Raw genomic sequence first — 21,428 nt, 5'->3', positions numbered from 1 at the left:
GGTGTACTTGTGCAAGAAACACCTTTATCTGGTGAGAGGAACATATGGTTTGGGCAATTTTAGTGAGAGGAGAAGGACTGTGCCCCACTGAGGAGCTCATCTCCCCTTTCTCTCTGGTTTTTGCTGGAAAGGCAAACCCTGCTCTCAGCGTGGGATTGCCATGAAGCGCTGGGCTTGTGTCTCTAGCTGGAATTTCACCCTCAGCCTGCTGTGCAGAATGTGGGTCACCTACTTAGGTTTCAAAGAGCCTTGCTACAGCACCTTGAAGTCTTAAATGAGATCTGTGGTTGTCTATATTTGGTGCCTCTTTTTTTTTTCCTTACATTTTTAAGAAACCTTAAAAATGAATGTTTCCCCAGGTAATTCAGGCTGCTTCATCTTACTGCTGGTATGTAAGGACTAGGCCAGACATAATAAGCTGTCTGCTCTGTATCAATCAAGGCAGGTAATTTCTTTAGCAGTAGCTTGAGAGCCAGCATCCTTTCACCTCCACTATCCCCAGAAACTGAACAGGAGCTGCAGGGAGGAGGTACCACAGGTCTGAGCCCATGGGGGGAATAACTGCTGGCAGGAAAAGATCTGCCATTGAATGTAACTTGTCAGTGAGAAATACACTTGAGGTTTTACTGCAAGTTCACTGTCTTAATGGCAGGACACACCTTGCCATTGCTTGGGGTGCTGGATGCTGGAGCAGGCGATGAGCGACTGTGGAGGATCAATAGCTGGGAGATCCTGGCAGGGATGAGTGGGATGAGTGGCAGGCAGCACATGTGCTCGCTGCACAGCCCTGCAGCAGCAAACAGCAGCACTGCCAGAGCCCCCAGCTCTCCTCAAGATTTACCTGGATACCAGTGTGATCACTGATTAGCCCCGGTTGCTTTCGTTGACAATACAGAGCAAGGTTTCATTGTTCCCCAAGCTGAATACAGAAGCAAACTATTAAACAGAGTATTTATCTTCCCACTGAGCAAAATGCTGTGTTTAATACAACTCCTTTTTCTTGAAAGGTCAGATTTACATAGTGAGCAGCAGAGGCTGTGATGGCGTGGGGGGTGTTTGCTGGGACTTTTGCTCTTTACAAAACCGATCCTGCAGGAGATAAATGAGCGCTGGCTTCCTGCTGCCAGGTGGAAGTCAGGTCATAGAAACCCTGGAAGATAAGTTATCTCAGGCAGGCAAGATAAATCTGCATGGTTCCCTCCCTCCACAAATGAGGGGGTGATGCTGAGACAGCTGAATTGAAGCCCCACTGCAGCTTCAAATCAGCAGGAACACAATTTTTAAGAGAGGATATTCCACTTGGTAAAACACTTAAATTGCAAACTCAGAAGTACAGATATGTTGAGTGATCCCTTCCTTCCTTTTCTAATTTCTGTTCTTCCTTTTCTCTTCCCTGAAGTGGTTTTCTTTTCCTTGAGTAATTGTCAACAAGCTTTTTGGCCACAGAGTAAATATTTGTGGACTTAGCCAGGATACATTTAACTGCCATGATCCAGGCCTGTAAATATAAATATACAGTTTGGATAAGTTGTTCCTGAGCATGGATGGATGGGTGGCCCTAGTGAGTCAGCCACAGCAGGCTGATGCAAAAAGGCTGTCTTAGAGTAAAGTAATGACTACTTCATGGGCAAATCAGGTGGCCATCAACAGAGAAAGCTGGGACATCAGTGGGAAGCTGGGACAGATTTTCAATAGCAACACATCAGCCTTGTAGTGTGGTTATTCAGTATAATTCCATGGTTTAACAGATAATGCAGCTGATTAATCAAAAGCATCACGAGACCTTTTTGCTGTTCCTTGTTCCCTACCTCTCCTTCCTCGAACACAGCTCCTTGCTCCCTCCCTCCTGTCACCCCCAGAGTTGTCCCTGTCCTCCTGACTCACCATCTCCCACTGGCAGTGCCCCATCTCCAGTGGGCACTCTGCTGGGATGTTTGGGCTGGGATGTCACAGTGACATGCAGAGCTGTGTGCTGCAGGGCATCACTGCCCTGCAAACCCACACTTACCTTCCTGTGGCAGGCAGAAAATCACCTCCTGCTACTCCCAGCCCTTCCTGCCTCATCTGCACTGAGCCTGCCCAGAGGGAGAGCAGCTCAGGAACAATATTTGAATTTAGAGGCCTTGTGGGGAATTAGGAAGCAATGTGACTTCTCAGCTTCATGCATTACCATGAGGAAAAGGCACAGTCTTCCTCTAATGACATTTTATATGCATAAAGCAATGTCACAAGAGTTGTAGCACACTGGCAAGAGCAGCAGCGTGCTCCTATTCCTGTTCACAGTCTGGTGTTGGTGGGCTTTGGGGATGAGCTGCTCTCTCTCACCTTCAGTGAATTCCTGTGGGCAGGATGTTCTTGTAAAGACGTGGGTGTTCCTGTTGGTACAGAAATATGTGGTGGCAGTTTCGGGGAGGTTTTAAGGTAACACATGGTCCAAAACCTGCTGCAGATTCCTTTTCTGTGGTTGTTGGAGTAATGTGAGGTGTGGAGGCAGGAATTAGTGTTTGAGATGTGTGCTGACAGCGTTACGCCCGTGCTATTTCCACCTTCCGTGCACACCCCCACGGCACTCGGGATGGTAAATAATTCTCCTTGCAAAAACTGCCAGTTCTTCTCATAGCAGCAAGGAAATGAATGAAATGTTCTCTGGTCTGAAAGAAACAAGCCAAGATTTTGAGAAGTGACTTAATTTTGGGCACATGCCACTTGTTCAGCTGTGGGATTTGGGGGTCCAGCCTGGGGTAGCAAACAGCTCCCAAGGAATGTGTCAGTCTGGGAAAACAAAAGGAGAAAGGACAGGATTAAAAAAAAAAAATAGGTTTGGGAAATATAAATAGACTGGAAATAGTCACAAAGAGCTTTGCACAGGGCGTGATCCCAGCCACTGAAATAATGTCTTTCTAGCGGTTTCAGTGGAGGAAAACTATGTGTGGTAACAGGGCTTTGGATTTATTTCTGCTCCTACATACACCCGTGCTTTTATGAATCCTCAATACTAATTTAAGGGTAGCCTTTAAAGCTCTTTTCCTTCCTTTGCCAGCCAACAACATCTGCTTCTATGGGGAGTGCTCCTACTACTGCTCCACAGAGCACGCCCTGTGTGGCAAACCAGATCAGATCGAAGGCTCCCTGGCTGCTTTCCTGCCTGATTTGTCCTTAGCAAAAAGGAAAACCTGGAGAAACCCCTGGAGGCGTTCCTACCACAAGCGCAAGAAAGCAGAGTGAGTAGTGGTGAGCAGGGTGACAGGGAAATACCCCAGCCCTTGGCCTTGGAGAGCAGCTGGGCTTCCCCAGCCCTGGGAAGGGACAGGGCAGTGCCAGGAGCTGCAGTTTGTGTTGCTGGACCCAAATTGAGTGGCACAGCTCCCTCATGGGACAGCACCTGCAGTGGGAAGGGCAGGATGCAGCAGGAGCTGTCCAAGCCCTGTCAGAGGGAGGAAGATGCGCTGCTCTCAGCAGCCCTGACCTGTTTGCACCGTGTGGCTGATGGTGCAGCTAGTCTCCTAAATCCTGAAGCAGATAGTTTTCAGTTCTGTGACTTTCTTCCTTTTTCATCAGTCACAATCTTTCTTGCTTGCCTGCATTGCTGGGATTTGCTGCCTCTACCTGACCCTGCCCTCAATTGAGCACGATACAAGTAGATCTTTGCAAAGTAACTTTTTTTTTTTTGTCATTTTCAGTAAGCTTTGCATGTTACATAAAATATCAAAATATTGCCTTTTCCAGATGGGAAGTTGATCCAGATTATTGTGAAGAGGTTAAACAAACACCCCCATATGACAGTGGGACCAGAATTCTGGATATAATGGATATGACAGTTTTTGATTTCCTAATGGGTATGTTTCATCTCTTTCAAAAATTAAATGCAACATTTAATTAGAATAAGAACCATTTCTTTCTGCACTGCTCTGCATAGCTCAGCAGTTTGCTAAAGCGTGTCTGAAGCTGCATTTACTCTATGTGCTTTCCTAGATGATTATGAGAAAATGCAGATTTACATGGTTATGTATTCCCATCAGTGCAGATTAAAGGAACAGAGATGTTCAGAAATGCAGAGTGGTGATGAATGCAGGTCAGGCCAGTCTCCTTCACAGCAGTGAAGGGTTTGCTTTAGTGGGTGCTTTGCCCCTGTAATATATGGCTCCTGGATGCACATGCAGGGACTGCTCATTACTGGTGCTTTGTTTTCATCCTGCAGGAGCGTTCTCTGCTGCTTCTCTATAAAATGTCAGGGCTGGGGGGGAAGAGGCATTGCTTTGTCACAAAGGCAGCTGTGGATTGTATCAGGAATTTTTCTGTTTATGTAACCTGATCTCAATAAAGTAATTATTTACAGCCAGGTACTAGTGATCCATTCCAAGCCTAATTCTCATTCTCATACGAAACCTTTGCTGCTGCAGCAAATACACCTCTAAGTTGCCAGCCTACATCCTTGATCCTTGGGCACATGCCAGTATGGACACATCCTGTGCCATTGCCCCCACTGAGATTCCTGCAATAGGCTGCAGCAGGAGAGGCCAGGTGACAGCTCAGGAGCCATATGTGGCATCTATAAGTAGCTCAAGACCCCTGCCTGGGAGACAAAATTCATAGCTTGGCAGCAGTTCTCTGCACACTGGCCTTAAAAAGCAGCTCACACCGGGAGAGCCGTGCAGCTGTGCAGATCAGCACCATCCTGATCCATATTTTACAAACACTGTTCTGGCTTCCCAGGCAGCCAGCAACTGGGGCACAGCTCTTACCAGAGGAAAGCCAGGGTGTTTGGTTGGGCTTCAGGAAGCTGAATGCAGCAACAAAGTGCTCAGGATTAACACCCCTGCTCAAAGCAGGCGTTTTCTCCTGCCTGAGCGAAGCCTCCCCCGTGTCACAGGTACCAGGTCTGCGGCACACAGCCTGCTGAGCCCAGGCTGCAGCTGCAGGGCTCCTTGCCTGCAGGCAGCACAGCTCCCTACAGGTGACCAGGCTCCCCAGGCAGCTGAGATGCTCTTGTGCTGCAGAGGGGTTCTTGGTGTACCCCAGGAGGGTTGCTGGAGGGGGGAAGGTAGGCTTTGCCTCCTTGGAGCTTGAGTGTAAAAGCCACAGAGAACTTGAAAAGCTGCCAGAGGTTTGTCAGCCCTTCCAGCATCACACACTTTGGGGTGTCTGCAGTAGGAGCAAATGAGCTCTGCAGGTTTGCTGCTTTCTCTGCTCTGCTTTTGGGGAGATTTTGCATTGCAGGCTCAAGCCAGAGTGAGAATGGTCTCTTTTCTTCTCTTGGCCCTATAGGTAACATGGATCGACATCACTACGAGACCTTTGAGAAGTTTGGAAACGAAACTTTTATTATCCACTTAGATAATGGAAGAGGGTAAATACCTTTAATAATCCTTCTGGGGTTAAAGGAAAGAAAAGTCAGTCTTTAAAACAGCCTTTGTTACATTCTTGCTCCTATCTTTAAATAGGTTTGGAAAATATTCCCATGATGAACTTTCCATTTTGGTGCCTTTAAACCAGTGCTGCAGGTATGTTTTCCCTCTGGAGGTGTTTCCTGGTTTGTACCATTGCTTCCACTAACAGGACTGGAAATGTTCAAGTGAATCTTTCATTGCACACTGTGGAGAGGAGGAGATGGTGTGATCCTGCCCAGGATGCTGTGATCCTTCCTGAGCATCGGCACTGCCACATAAAATGCTCTGTGGGATCAGGGCTGTGAGATGTTGGGAGAGAAGCTTTAAGACAAAACACAGATCCCAAGTGGAAAAATCCCAGCTTGTTCAGGTGCTTCTCACCAGCTTTCCTTGTTGCCCATGGCTGGGTTTCCAGAGGGTGGCATTCAGAGTTTCAGCTTTGCAGGGTGAGCTCTGTGTCTGTGGGGGCTCTGGGCAGCCCCTGCTGCTGTCACACGTGTCCCTGCTCAGTGTGTCACAGGTGGCATTGCCAAGGTGGACACGGCCCTGGGAATGCTGCACCAGCTCCCCTTGGTGCCTTTCCAGGTGAGGGCTGTGAGGGCTGCCTGCCCTGCCCCACGGATCTGTGCCCCAAAACCTCTGCACCTCGAAGGGCCCCGAAAGGTCGGTGGCCAGGTGACAGTGCCAGCTGCTCGCTAGGACGGTGGCAGTGCCTGGCTCTCCTCATGTCAGACCACAGAATAAGGCTCTTACACTGCTGCTGTAATTCTGGCCCTAAGCCTTTTAGCACTGTCAAGATCAACAGCGGTGGAAATAACTGATTTGCATTATTTTTCCTCCTTTTCTTAGAATCAGGAAGTCTACCTATCTGCGATTACAGCTGCTAGCCAAGGAGGAGTACAAACTCAGTCTCCTGATGAAAGAATCTTTGCTAAAAGACAAAATAGCTCCAATCCTCTACCAGCCTCACTTGGAGGCCATGGACAGGCGGCTGCGGATTGTGCTCAAGGCTGTCAGTGACTGCATAGAGAAGGATGGCTACGACAACGTGGTTGAAAATGACTTTAACACCGATGTTAACACTGTTACAACCGAGAGGTAGTGAAATGGCAAGACTACGTTTTTACCAGCCAAGAAGATTCAAAGAAGGAAAAGAAACAAAAGACCAACAAAAAAAAATAAAGTCTTGCAAAAGACTGTGTATGCTACTTTGTGAATTCAGTGAATTCAGAAATGAGGTATAATTGTTCCCAAAGTAGGTAAAGTGTAGACTCTGCAAAGGATTAGTTCATTAAGAAAAATAAGTCTAATGTGATGCTTTTCATTAGTTCCTGAAGAGAGATTATGAAAAGATTCAGAAAATACTCAATCACGGACAGACAGCGGTCTGATAGCAAAACACCTCCTGTCCTTTTTGTATAGAAAGGAGGCCTTTACTTAATATTTTGTATTTATATATGGTATATCTATGAAACCCCAGACCTACCTTCCAAATTTAACTACGAGGGACAGCATAGTTTTGTGACTCACACTTTATTTGTGGTGACAGTCCACTTAGTATTTTGTGTTAACCCTTTAAGTGCTCTAATCCACTGTATCTTATTTAAATTGAATGCTTATTTTCCCCCCAGCTACTCAGCATTTAAAGGGTTAAGGCATTATGAACTTTTAAAGGCAAAAAATAATAACGATAATGATAATAATGATAATAAATACAGGGGTTACCAGAAGGGAATTTCACTAATTGTGCTTTGACAGGAATACTTGAATGTTGGTTTTACAAAGTGAAGTAAAATGACAAGTTGTACTATTTGTCCATAAGGAGGTGGCAGCTCTTATCTTTCTAGACTATCATAGCTGAGCTGCTACTTTTCAATTTTGCTTTTGATAGTTTTGTGTAAATATATACATATATGGGTAAAAAGCTGCTTTCAGCAGCTCTAGGCTTACTTTTGCAGCATTTTTGTGGAATTGTTTGCAACGTGGTAAAAGTGCAATAAAGATATGCAAAATGTGTAGCCATCTTGTCTAAATGGATTTATTCATCTTGTTCAGAGCCAAGCTCTGTGCACCAGCCAAGTGTCCCAGAAGTGGTTGTGTAAATTGTCATCCCCCTTTGCAGAACAGCAAATGGAGCTGGAGCAGGGAATTGGGGATTAATTGGTGATTAATGCCCACTGCAATGCCAGCAAGGGCTGGGGTGTTGAGAGGGGTTAATCTTTCCAATGAAAGCATTGTTTTGACTGTCATTTCAGCATCCCTTCCCCTTGCAGTTATGGCTGTAGAAACAAGCCATGGAGCAACACCTCTCAAAGATTGTGCCTTGACACACTGCCCAGAGGATTTAGAAACACCAGTGCCTCTCACTTGGGCTGCAAAAGCCTTTGCACAACCTAGAAAATCTCAGCCTAAATTAGCTGGAAACGTGGTATTCTTATCCAAATAGCCTTGAATCATGCTCAGCTGCATTCATTGAAGACTTGTGGAGACTCTCAGCCCAAAAGCAAGCTATAAATTGAACACGTGGCTGTATTTGACTTGTGAAAACATGGTGTGGTACAGCAGGAATCCCTCATCGCTCCTCTGGGTGAGGAGAGAATTTATTGTGACAGTGTTCATCACAACTTTAATTCAAAGCTGCCATTTATTTCATTTGATGTCTTTTTTCCCAGGGATTCATAACCATATACTTTAAAAGCCAGGTAGACTAAAATGTAGGCATTTCAGCATATTAAAATTATGAATGAGAGAAAAAGCTGCTATATGGGCTCATTCACTTCTTAGGTTGATATATTATCACTAAAAAACACATGTATTTTATATTTTATTGCCCATTTCAAATTCCCATGGCTCTCACATACATGGCATACAAAGACAACAGAATATCTCAAATTGTACAACTGTGCATGGACTTGGAAATGTTCTGGTTTATCCCATGGCTTTTTCTTCACCTTTGAAGACCCACCTATGATGACAAGGATTCCTCTGCAACACAGCACTGGGGCTGAAGTGTTCTCTCCCCATTAGCCAAAAACCCAAAACCAAAACTTGGGAATATAAAAAGCTGAAATGGGTGGCATTATCCTTGGTCTGTCTTCAATGCCTGGCTGTGGTTTTCCTGCAGGTGCAGCTTTCTCTCACCATGAAATTGTGCCAGGACAGTAGGGGAGCTATGGAATCACCTTCCCAGGGCAGCTCAGGGCTCAGCTCAGCAGACCTGGTTTGCTTTTGGAAAGCAGCACTTGGCAGCCTCTTTGTTCAAAGAGGATCAGCTCAGTGAAGGTCTCGGCTCTTTAGGGGCTGGGTGTAGGTCAGGGGCTCCTGGCAGGGTGGTTCAAGCTTCTCTCTCTGCAGAAGGCTGCCTGGTGCTCCCAGGAATGTGAACTTGCTGTTATGGATCTGGTTCTGAATTCCTACAAGCAAAATCAGTAGGTTTTTTTATAGATCAGGTGTTGTTAAGTATGGAATAGGTAGTGTTTGTACAAAGCATAAAGAACTTAAGGTCATTAATCCTTTCCACACTGTAAAGAGTTCTGAGGGCCTCCAGTTTCCTTCTCCTGGACTTTGATGCTCCCCCTTGTAAGCTTTCTAGACTTATAAAAGTTCTTCTCATTTCTGGTCTTAAATCAGGCATACAGAAAAGCTGAGGGGGAAGCTTTTCTTTGGCATGAGACATGCACGTGCCTTGGAGGGTTGGAGACACTGGCTCACATGCTGGAGAGGTTTCCTTTCTCTGGTGCCTCTGATGAGAAACTGGGGTGAATGAACCCCACGTGGGCAGTGCCAGGCTGAGCTCACTGCAGGGTGCTCAGGAGATGGATGGCAAGAGCTGAGCCCAGACCCCACCTGTGGTCAGGGTAGCTGAGGACACAGCTCATCTGGAGGATACTGCAGGGCTGGAAGGGATGATTAATTAATTTAAAGGCTGGGCAGTTACTTCTCAGGATCTACCAGGAAGCCCTGGTGTGTTTGCATTCCCGCTGCCAGGCAGCTGGAGCTTTGACTCATGTTCATTTTCTAGGTTTTTGGGAAGGGAAGGGAATTATTGCCTTGTTCTGCTATTCCTTTTTTTATGTGGGCAGGGGTGAGTGAGCACAAGAGCCAGGGAGTGAACTTGTGGCTCTGCCTTGTATTTCTTGGGGTAACACAGCCCTGAGGATGCCCCAGGGAGGGGCAAACCCCCACTTTGGGGTGCATCTGCATTGCCCTGAGACACAGCTGGTCTAAATTCCTCCTGGAAACCCCCTGGGTTTGCCTTTAGGCTCTGCAAGGGCTGTCATTGTGTGTTTGGTCAGGAATCAGGAGCTGAGGAGGATTAGCATGACGTGGTGTAACGTCTCTTTAGGAGCCCTACGTATTTACCAGATGAAAATGTTCACTCTGGGAAGATAAATAAATGTCAGAATTCAATTGGTTTGTCTCTGAATCTCAGAAGTTGGTGTAGCAGCAGGGCCCAGGCAATTAACACACTGAGAAATCTGAGATAGCCTGTCAGGGGCATAATGTGTTCAGCACAATAAATACAGTATGCACAATAAATAACAGATAAAAATAGATAATATATTTCTAAAAGCACCTAATTACAAGGGTATCTGACAGCCCAGAGTAGCTTACCGTATTCTCCTGAGTGATTCAGAGGAGAGCTTCATTTGTTTTTGTGGTTTTTCTGTTATTTAAGCATCAAAGGGAAATTGCAAGCAAAAAGCTCTCATTGTTTGAAGTAGGTATCGCTGTTGTGATCAGCAGAGGCCGTGGTGTATGCACAAGCTGGAAGCCTGAAGCAGATTGCAGTGTAAGCAGCAGCAAGATGTGTTGTGTAGGAGGAGGGAAACTGGGATTTCAGCCTGGCTGCTGCCCTGGGGCGCTGAACTGAAAATGAACTTCAGTGGGGGTTCCAGGGAGGAGCATCCAAGGGGTTCTGCTTCCATCTGCTGGGCCTGTGCCTGGTGGAGGTCCACGGGGGACACCCTGCTGTCCCCTGCAATGTGGCATTCACATTTTATGGAAAATCCCTTTGCCCAGGATTTTTCTCCTGGGAAGCTGAGAAGCTTCAGAGAAAAGGAAAACAACTCGTATCTCATTTGCTTCTCCTGTGTTGTGCTCACATCTGGAATGTGTTTGGAGATTGTTCACCCACAGGTGATTGTTCCATTGTGGGTTGTTTTGACTCTTTGGCCAGTCAGGGCCAAGCTGTGTCAGGGCTCTGGAAAGAGCCACGAGTTTTCATTATTATCTTTTTAGCATTTAGTAAGTATCCTTTCTGTATTCTTTAGTATAGTATAGCAGTCTTTAATGTCATGTAGAATCATAAAGTAACAAATTGACCTTCTGAGAACATGGAGCCAGATGCATCACTCCTGCCTTTGTCAGGGCATTCCCAGCAGATACAATTCTGCAGCAATGGCTTTGTCCCCTTTGTCCCCTTGGCACATCCAGGCTCTACCTCACGACTGCCAGCAAGGCTCCTGTGACCCCAGCCTGAAAGTGCTGAGTGTCCACTCAGAGCTGGACACACACTAGAGCATTGAGAATTTGCATCCTGAGGGAGAAAACTTTTCTTCTAGCACTGAGTGTATACCCACCAAGTTCATTTTCCAGAAATTATTCCAGCTATCAGTTGTTTCTACGGAGTTTCTTGCCCATGGTTCTTTATTTGGGGCTCAATACACAGAAATAATTGTGCACAAGGAAAATTCTTTTGAAACGAAATTGAGTGTTTGGAGGAAATTTTGAGTGTTGTGGGATGAGTTTTCACACGGAATTTCAAGCTATTACCAGTTGGAAGCTGCTAGATTTCTTGAGAATAATATTTTTTAAGCTCCAAGTCTTCATAGGTAGCCTCCAGCCGTAACTCTGTCTGACCAGATCAAACTCAATTATCTGCTCCCTTCTCCATTTGCATCAGTAAAATACCACTTCAATGCTTTTGGGGGCTGGCTAGAAAAAAATTCAAAGCAATTCAATTTGGTGGGTCAAAAGACTTGAGAATTGAGGTCAGACAAGTTCTGGCCATGGTTAGAAATTATGCATCAGCAAAAAGGAGGCTGTTGATTTGGCAGCACCAATTCCTCTTCCCCCAGTGCAAGGGCAGAGCAAAGATTTTTGTCTAGAAGGGAGCTGCTGGAATAGCTGGTGCTCCACATTTTTAGACATATTCAACACTTTCCATGGTTTTCCATTTTTGCTACTCTGATGTAATTATGATGACCAGCTAAAGGGGTTTTGGGCAGGATGGGGGGAATGCTCACATCTCTATCCAATGTCCTCTGTGAGGATTTGGCTGCTGGGAGATCAGCTCCTCTCTTTCAAATGACCTTACTGTGCAATCAGCCCCATCCCCTGTCACAATTAACTTATGTTAAGCCTTGAATCTTGCTCAGGTATGGGCCCAAACCCAGCAGCTTGCAGATGGACTCAGCAGCTGGAACCAAAGCAGAGCATCTCAAAATTGGAGATGTCAGGTCAGAGCACTCTCCACTTCCGTGCATGTGGGAATCTGGGTCACGTTGTGCCTTGGCCACAGCCATGAATTTCATTAGGATCTCATCATAAACTCCTCTGACACCTCTGGAAAGGTGCTGACTGACAGGCACAGGCACAAAACCACCTATGGCATCTGCTAGTTGACCTTGGCATAACTTTTAAATACATCCCAGGGTGCCTTAAGACAGAGAATTGAAACTCTCAGCCCCCAGCTGCTGTGGCTGTGCCAGCACAGCCATGTGTCACTGGAACACGGTGATCCCCTGGGTCCCTGGAGCACCTGGGTGCCTGCAGAAGGGCCATAAATCAAGGCAGGACAACAATCTGCCTGCATCTCCTGACTCCTCATGTGCACATCAACGAGAAGTGAGAGCTAAAGCTGTAAGCAAAATGTGAAGAATGCAGCTGGGGGAAAGAAACAACCCAAAAATGACTGAGGCAAGCTGATGGTCAAATCCACCCCTGTGAACACCAATACCTAAGGAACAGCTCTTATTGCTGTGATCATAGGCTGAGCTTTGGAGATGGAGGACAAATCTGATTGTAAACTAAGCAAATCAGGCTATCCAAAACTGCAAAGTAGCTTCTCCTGGTAGTCCTTCACCATAACAAATTTATGCACCAGGAGTCCTTGCCAAGGGCAGCATTTATAAACAGCAATGATAAAAAGCATTTCTGGTTTATCCATTGAGTGAAGTTTGCATTGTTTTCTAGATCAAATCAGAACCCTTCCTGCTGATTTTTAAGAAACTCCTTCCTAAACAGTGAAGTCAGTGAGAGTTTTACAGACGTAGAATTTAGGTGCATTATCTTCTTCCACTGCCCCATTTACAGATGAATGGTCTCTCTGACATTCCCATGGCTTTCTTAGTTATAAGCTTTAATAATTTATTATTATTGTTTATCTTTTCTCTCTATGTCTAGATGTTTGCTTCACTGATTTGCACTGGATTTCCATATTTAATGGTTGTGGGTTTTGCCTGAATAAACACCAACATTCATTATGTATAACTTGAGGCATCTATAGCCAACTCTTTTCATTGTAATTAGGGCTTTTTTTAAATGCTGGAAGTGAACTTTAGTCTCCAGTTTTGCAGCAAGTTTCCTTGCCTTGATGGTGCCTTCACTTTGTGACGTGTCTGGTAGACTGAAATAGGAGCTTGTGTGATAACCCATGGAAGTGCTCCAGGCCAGGCTGGATGGGACTTTAGGAGCCTGGTCTGGGGGAATGTGGTCTAGGGATGTTGGAACAAGATCATCTTGGACATCCCTTCCAACCCAAACCATTCTAGCATTCTTTAGTTCCTGTGAAATCACTTATTCCTTCTTAAATTTACCAGGAGGGATCGTAAAATGTTGTTGGCACAAGCAACCCCCTTGTCTGGTGTAAGAAATCATCCAATCTCCTGGATTCAGCACCTACAGATGACTCCAGCTGTTATCCTGGCACTTGCACTGAGCTTCCAGCCCTGCTCAAACACCAGTGTTAGTGTGGGGCTTTTCCCCTGACCCCCTGCTCTCCTGAAGGCTCCAACAGCTCTCCAGAGCAGGGCAAACAACAGGAGCCTGCTGGTGGTCTCCAGGTTTGCAGCAGGAAGTGGAAGGAAGCTCTTCTTTCAGGAGAAGCTCAGATAAGGTTAGAAAATGTGTCATGACTCATGTTTCAGTGATAGCCAAGCACTGGAACAGGCTGTCCAGGGCAGGGGCTGAGTCACCATCCCTGGAGGGATTTAATGATGAGGTTCTCAGGGATGTGATTTAGTGGTGGACTTGGCAGGGCTGCATTAATGGCTGGGCTCAATGATCTTAGAGGTCTTTTCCAACCCAAACATTCCTGTGATTCTATAGCTCTAGTGGAAAAATTGGTTTTGTACTGTTCAGGATGTGTGCTCCCCACAGTGCATTTTTTCACCTATTAAAGAGGCAATGGCAGAGCCATCCCATGAAGCCTGAAATTAGGAATATTTTCCTGTTACAGGACTCAGTCTAGTGAAGTTAATGGAAATCTTCCCAGCTGTTTCAATTTCCTTTGGATCCAGCCTACAGCAGCTGCAGAGATACAGAGCTGCTCACCTGAGCTTCTGAGAAATGCCCTGGAAATAGGGATGTCAAAAATTACAAGTGTTTTATTTGACCTGGTGGTGGCATATGTGGTTTCTGGTTAAAGAGTGATGCCATAGCATCACTCTTTAATCAGTTTTGCAACAGGAGAAATCAGATACTCCCTACCAAGGAGGGAGGGTAAGAAGTCAAAATAAAAAAATATGGACTACACCAACCTGTGCAGTCTCCAAACCAGCTGTCAGGCTGTTGCATATTTGTGACAACCTCTCACACATACTCACCCTTATTAGAGCATCCTACCTCAAGCCTGTGAGGTTGATTAGCATTTTGAGAGGTTCAGACACTATTTTTACCAGGTCTCCACACTTTGCACCCCAGACCGAACGATTCCAACGAGGAGTGCTGGCAATTTGCAGGGATGTGTCCTGTCTGACAGCATCCCACAGCAGCCTGGCAGTGCTTCACAGTCCCCTCTGGGGCTGGGAATGGTGGTGAACTTAGACTCTGCTTTAGTCAGACAACGAGTTTCTTATTCATTGATCAGCCTTCAGGCCCCTTTGCAGCAATTCAACTGGCCCAGCACAACATGGAGCTGTGGGTTGTCTGTGCTGCTTGGCCATCTGAGGCACCTTCAGAGCAAAGCTGTAGGGACAGAGTTGTCCCACTGCCACAAAGGCTATGGCAGCTGCCCAGCATAATTCAGAACCTAAATCAGTTTAAAAAGTTACATAAAACAAGGAAAACACGCTTAAAAAGGAGCATTATTTAAATGAAGTCAGCAATGCACCAACACGAGTTTTTAAGAGCAGCTCCTACTTCCACAGCTCCTGTGCTGCACCAGCATGCCTGGCATACCCTGCTCCCCTATTCCCAGGCACATGTGGGTGTCCAGCTTTGGTTGGGAGGGAAGTCAATAGAAGGACTCCAGCAATTATTCTGGTTATGAATCACACCTTCTCACCAACGTCACTTGGAGGAAAATATCCTCTCTGTCAACCTGTTAGCAAGACTGGTGCTACAAGCACGTCAAAACCCAAGGGCTGGTGATCCTTTTTCTGGAAACCTCTAAATCACAGCATTCAGAGGTGTTGGTGCACATCCTGCAGCTGGGGAGCAGGTCTGTGGGAGTTACATGGGTCACTCACCACGGACCTAACACTACAGGAATATCCTGTAGGTGCTCTCCTGATGGGTTTCCAGCATCTGAATTACTCTGGGAAATAATGTATTTTTAGAACTATCCTCTGAGTCATTAAAAGGGGAAATAAAAGCTCATTATTTGGTTCACTTGAGCAAGAAAAGTTGCTTTCCTTTGAGGGAAGGATCATGCCTGATCTCCGGGTACATCCTGGAGTGGAGGCTGGTGTGGGCTGTCCATGTCTACCCCTGTGCTTTGGGCTTTGCTGATCTGTGAAACCATGACATGGCAAAACATATTTGAGAATACAGCTAAGGGCCCCTTCCCTTGCTGCAGCATGGGTCTGGGGGTGACTGGGTAAACTTCCTCCCTGCATTTCTCAAGGCATCTGTCCAAAAGGATTTTTTTCTTTCTCTCTCTTTCAGGGAACGTACTACAGGGAGCTGCATTTTCTTCTTTCTCTGCAACATGTTCTAATTTATAGGATGAGATTTGTGATAATTGAGTTCAGAGCTGAATGCTGAGCCTTCCCCATAGCCCCTGGGGTTTTTCTGGGAACAAGATGAATTGCCCAGTATGCTTCACGCAAAAGAAATAATGAATGAATAAATAAATGCATGAATAACAGCATGGCTCATTTTGCCTATATCTTAGCAAGAGGGAAAGCTAATTCTTTAAGTATCAGGAATGTGCTCATTATGCAAAAATGACAGAGCAGATGCACATATTCAAAATAAGTATATTAAAAATCCCATTTTAGCTCCTGGAGGACAAGTGCAATCGCAAAATTGGGCGCAATTATATTTCTCTTCCCACCTATGGTGTGTTCTCTTTTGAATATGTATTTGTTTGAGCTGGTTGCATCTAGAAGCATGGAGTTTCCTGTGATTGAAAAAGCAAATTATTATCACTACCAGCCTGTGATACTTTGCATCAGAGCCTGGCTGCAAGGTTGTCTGCAGCCACTACAAAGGCCCTTTTTGAGTCCAGCTGGCTTTGCATGCAGGCAAGGGCTGGTCTCCTGTGCAGCCATGCTAGGCATGTGCTAATAGCCACACAAAGGAGGACACAATGCCAGTAGGGCTGCTCATCATAACTATAATTTAATCCAAATAAAATGATGAACTGATAATTGGATGTCCTTGCCATGACTGCCCAGAGCCAGAGCCCCGGGTAGGGTCCCTTTCATACGCACAAATAAATCAGACAAGGAGTCTGCTGTGGGCAAAGAGATTAATCTTTGGCATGAGCATGAACAATAGTGGAGATAAGTGTTGCTCATGAGACCATTGCTCTGTGTCTGACTGCAGAAATATGCTTGGTGCTTGCCAATGAAAGGAGCTGCTCTTTCCTACCCCTACAGTAGCATTAAAGACTGCCAAAGTTCTGCATGCCCAGATTTATGAAAAGGCTCTGGTGGGGAAAACCTGACTGGGTCTAAGGCAGCTGCTTCCATAATGTGCATGTTTCCACTTCAGCAACATAAAACAGAGGTGGAGGTATAAAACTGAACCCAAACAAGGACAGGGACTTTGGGAAGAGACCTGGAGAATGGACACACCCAGGCAAAGGAATATGGACAAAGTCTTCCCTGGGAATTCAGCTGCAGGAGTTATCCTACAGTTTGTATTTTTTTTTCAATTGACAGTAAAAGTAGGATTTACCTCCCTAAATGCCAATTCCTACACTATCTGGAAAAGCCTAACCTTTTTTTAAAACTTACAAAAAACAGGGCTTCAAAGACCAGAAGTCAGATGAATGGTAAGGAAAAGAGCTTTTTTTTCCACAGGGGAAAAATTAGTAAGAACAAGAAGGTGATGCTGAAAATGCTCATTAACAGAACTCTTTCCTAACACGTGGCCTTACAATATTTTAACTGAAAATCCTCTTCCCTCCTGCCCAGCCTGCCTAGCTGTGGTGCCCTGGCAGTGATGCTGATGCCACTGTTGGGGTGTTTGGGGTCCCTCTGGTGCTGCCCTGCACAGGTGACATCTGATCCCACCTCCAGCCCTGCACTGTGCACTGAGCAAAGTGGATTTTGTCTGCTGTTTTCACCTGTTTTTAACTGGTGCCATTGCCCTGATCCCCCTGGAGCAGGCAGAGCCCTGGACCAGCCAGGCTGGCTCTGCACAGCCCCTTCCTTCCCTCCCAGGCTGACTTTGGGTGCTCTGCCTCCTGCACACACCAATTCCTGCAGACAGCTCTTTTGCCAGAGGAAGGGAGCTGCTGCCTGCCTGGTCGAGGTGCTGTGTAATTCATGTCAGCTGAAAATCTGCTTTTCAAGCTTTGGTGAGCCAGGATTAATTGGAGTTTGGCGTTGCAGGTTCCCACTTGGCTCCATTTTGTCAGTCACATATAATCTGCAGCCAGCTATTTTTTCTCCTATTTTTTTTGCTGGTCCAACAATAATTCTCTTACCTTTTCTCTCTCTCCCTCAAGCAAATAAGTTAATAACCATGTTTGCTGTTAATTATCCCTAAAATAAGTGCTGCTCCATAATTTGAGAGTTGGGATGTCTTTAATTTAATGAGAAGCAAACTTAAAAGCAGACCAAACAAAATGTAGCATTCTGACTAGTACAATATTCAGCATCTGTGTGTCTAATTTTGTATCTGGAATGAGTGTTGAAACCAGGGTGATGGGCACCAGTGAGACACTACAGTAAGAATGCTGGTTACTTATGTGAAGAGAAGAATCTCTGTCAGATTATTCTGGGGTTATCATAAATATATCCAGAAATAACAGAAGACAAAATTAGCTGCAATTGTTAACAGAGAACCCTGTGTGGAATAGGAAGAAAAAAAAAAAAAACTGTGCTTCTGGGACTATTTTTATTTCTACAAAGAAGACTTTTATAAGATCTTTCATCCTCACCATCACACAAGAGGAAGGTTGTCTGCTTTCCAAGGTTTAATGAGCAACACTTTTGAATACTGCTGTGGACTTAGAGACCTTCTAATGAGTATGGTGCCAGTGGAAAGCCACTGCCTTACAAACAGAAAGAAAATATTACCTAAATAACAGAAAATCTAATGTTCAAGGCTGTGCCTGGGAAATCCAAGAGCCCAGCCCTGCCACAGGACCACGAGGCTGACATAGACTGCAACTTCAAGGTGTTTAATTGGGGCATTGATTGGGTTTTTAATTTAGTTCTGCCCCATAAGTGCCTGGGGATTTGGGCCAGGCTCTGTGTTTGGTTCCTGATGGGGCTGCTGGGCAAAATCCTGCTCTGTCTTGATTTGGACCTGGGCACAAATCAGAGGGGATTTGTCAGAGGGGAGAGATCAAGGTGGCAGAAATCTGAAACAGTCTGCTCTCCTTCACAGAGGGTGAAAGGAGACAAGAGTGCAGCTGAAATCAGTTTTCAAAAAGAAAATAAACCAAGACAGGTGTTTTGAGGGTTTTTTTTTTTGTTTTTATTCTTTTTTTTGCAATCTATTCTTGATTTTCCTAATTAGCTGGGACCAGCAGCAGCAACACAAATAGAGTGTGGCATTTAGCTGGACGAAAAGCAAGATGGACTTAACTTCTAATTAGACCTCCTGTATGAAGACAAAAGACATTTTCCAAAATAGCTAAATATTGTACTTTAATCCATAATTAGGGCAGGATGTTGCCCCAGAGGGTCATGAAGGTAAGAAGACATAGACAGGGAGAGAGGTTTTTTATAGCTGGGTTTTTTTCAGAGATCGTTAAAATTGTCACTAGAAATTTACTGAAAAAGACAAGTTTGTGGGCAGAAGAACCACGGAATGAGGGAAAAAAATGCCACAGGAAGGAAGAAGAGTAATTCTAGGAGTAAACAGCTACTTTTAGAAAATACCATCTGTCCTGAATATGAATTTGCCATATACTATGACACAAAAGATTTTTTCCATTTAATTCCCAGCTTGGTCTTTGTTCAAAGCTGAAAATCTTAACCTTACTTAGATAAGGTCACATCCCATCATTAATGCATCCCTTCATCTGGAGCCAAGGGTTACTGGGGAGGAAAATCTCCATTTCCAGAGTTCATCCCAGCTGCTCCTGTGATCCCATGGTGTCACTGGGTTTTTCACCTCCATTTGTCCACCAGGAACCTGGCAGGACCTGTATCCCTTGGGAAGGGTGTGGAAGCCTGGTCCCACTTGCATTTAATGCACATGGAAGATAAAGGAGCACGTAAACACCAGGAGTCACCTCCCAGCAGATGCTAAAAATATGATATTTTTATCATATTACAGCTGGCAGAACATGGACAACAGGCAGAGAGGGAGTGACCTTTGCCTTTGGCATGGAAAAGATCCTGGGATGTCCAAAATGCACAGGGGAATGGACTATTTTGGGTAAGAAAAATATGTTAATAAACAGCTTCACAAGGCATTTATATTCCATCTTCTAATTACCCACAAACACTGGAGGTGGGAAGTTGTCTTCTGAAATATGTTATTCTCCATCAAAGATTGTTTTCTTCAGGGTTTTCTGTGATATCAGTAGGAAATCAGAAAATGAGAGGGAAAACAATTAATAGATATAAACATCAATCAAGCTGGAAAACAGGCCTAATGATTTGATCCTTTGAGGGAAGGAGGCAGGCTTTCATCCCCCAGTCCTAGGAAACTCTTAAAGGATGAAGAACAGAGCAGGGAAGGTAAAAAAGCCAGACCCAGCTGAGGGTTACATGGGAACAAGCTGAGGCAGAGGCTGTCCCCAGATGGCCTTGTTAGGGACAGAGACTTTTCCCCTGCATTTTCCCTGGAAAGACTTCCCTTTGAATAATAAAATTGAGTTAGGGACAAAGCCAAGCAGGGACATCTCAGGACTCCTGCTGCTCACAGTGACCCCCAGGTGTGTCACAAAGTCTCTTTTCCCAGCCCAGCAGCTGAAGGAGGAGTCAGAACTCTTCTATTCTCCTTCTCAAGGTTGTTTATTGTTCCTTATCTATAAAATTCTTTCTCCAAGGTCTGTTCAGCAGGTCAGACAGAGGCGCTCTGCCTGCCCCCAGGGGGGTGTTATTTTTTTATACTAAAAACTATGTGTACATTATTTACCATAACTTCCCAACACCTATCACCTATCTTAGACCCTATCTAGTTTGTCTCTACCTAAACCAACCCAAAAGTGCCACCATCACAGCAGAAGGTGGAGGCCAAGAAGAAGAAGAAGAAGAAGAAGAAAGGCTGGACACGCCCAGGTTCCTCCACCTTGCCTCCTGAACCTCCATTCTAAAATCCCCAAAAAATCAATTTTTCACCCCGTGACAGACTAACTTTTATTCCACTTAGACTTTTGTGGTTTGCAGATCCTCATACAAGGTGGGTAATTCTTTCCATGGGTCATAATCAAAGTCACAGGTGTCTGGGCTCTGTGCCAGGGTCTCTGAGCCCCCTGGCAGGGGTTTGGGCACTCCAGGACAGCCAGAGGGATGTTCTGAGTTCCCACAGGATCCAAGAGTTCTCCTGGGTCCAGCCAGTGGTGGTTCCCCACACCCTGGCAGAGGCAAGAAGGGGATTGTCACTGTCCCAGCCTGCACATCTGGAGGGGCCCAAACTGCTGATCACCCACCCAGGCCAGCCCCAAAGAGAAGGGCAGGAGTGCCTAAGAGAGGTGTCACACCAAAAGGCTTTTGTAGTTAATCCTGGCTTAATGTGGTTTTTAACAGAGCCCTTTTTATCTGAACATGATAGGGGACAATGGATCCATCAGCAGAAAATGAGAATGAAGGTGAAAATGCTGGGTTTGGCTAGAAAATAAAGCAGCAGGTGCTCCTCCATAGTGTTTGAGGTAGAAGTGACCTTGTCTGGAGATTGCTGAGTGTGGTGTGGCACATCTGGGACATGGAGCTTGGCTGATCCCTTTAACTCTGCTTTCACTGTGCTGGAACTTCAGTGTTTTCCATGAATTTTCCACCTAATTTATCCAGACAGACTCGTGATTACAGTTTTTTCTTCAATTCTGTGTCAACTCAGCAAGTCCTGCTGAGGAGCTCTGCTGCTGAGCAGCACTTTTCCCCACCAGTGCCTTTCTGGCCTTAAGAGGATTATTAGTGCCAAAAACATATCCTCCTTACACTGACCTAATGGGCATTGCAGCACAGCCTCACTGAGCTTTCCACCTCCAGCTGCAAACACTTTCTATCCTGGTGGCCACGAATTTGGATGTTCAAAGTCAGATGGAAATTCTCCAGCTGCTTCCTATCAGCCACCCCCTCTTCCTGCAGAAGTGGAGTGGGGATGCCTGGGGCTCACTCTGTGGTGTGGCTGTGGACACACAGACATGGGCTGTATTTTATATGAACACCATCCCTCCTCCAAACCCTGCTCAGCAGAGGGGTCCAACCACAAATGATGTCTTTCAGCATGGATGGAAGGAGGGAG

The 21,428-nt window shown here is 45.5% G+C and overlaps 1 protein-coding gene across 1 annotated transcript in view; it reads left to right on the top strand.

The window, feature by feature from the left end:
• The window catches only part of FAM20C (FAM20C golgi associated secretory pathway kinase), a 56,500-nt gene extending 49,159 nt beyond the window's left edge, over window positions 1-7,341 (top strand). The window contains exons 6-10 of the mRNA XM_084216294.1: window positions 3,041-3,221; window positions 3,727-3,836; window positions 5,266-5,347; window positions 5,442-5,501; window positions 6,237-7,341. Of these exons, the coding sequence (XP_084072420.1) occupies window positions 3,041-3,221; window positions 3,727-3,836; window positions 5,266-5,347; window positions 5,442-5,501; window positions 6,237-6,489 (686 nt within the window). The 3' untranslated portion in view covers window positions 6,490-7,341. The remainder of the gene's footprint in view (window positions 1-3,040; window positions 3,222-3,726; window positions 3,837-5,265; window positions 5,348-5,441; window positions 5,502-6,236) is intronic.
• The last annotated feature ends 14,087 nt before the right edge of the window (window positions 7,342-21,428 follow it).

The sequence above is a fragment of the Fringilla coelebs genome (genome assembly GCF_963513975.1).
Source record: "Fringilla coelebs genome assembly, chromosome: 16".
Lineage (NCBI taxonomy): Eukaryota > Metazoa > Chordata > Aves > Passeriformes > Fringillidae > Fringilla > Fringilla coelebs.
The sequence above is the reverse complement of the archived record's forward strand: the minus strand, read 5'-3'. Positions and strand labels throughout refer to the sequence as shown.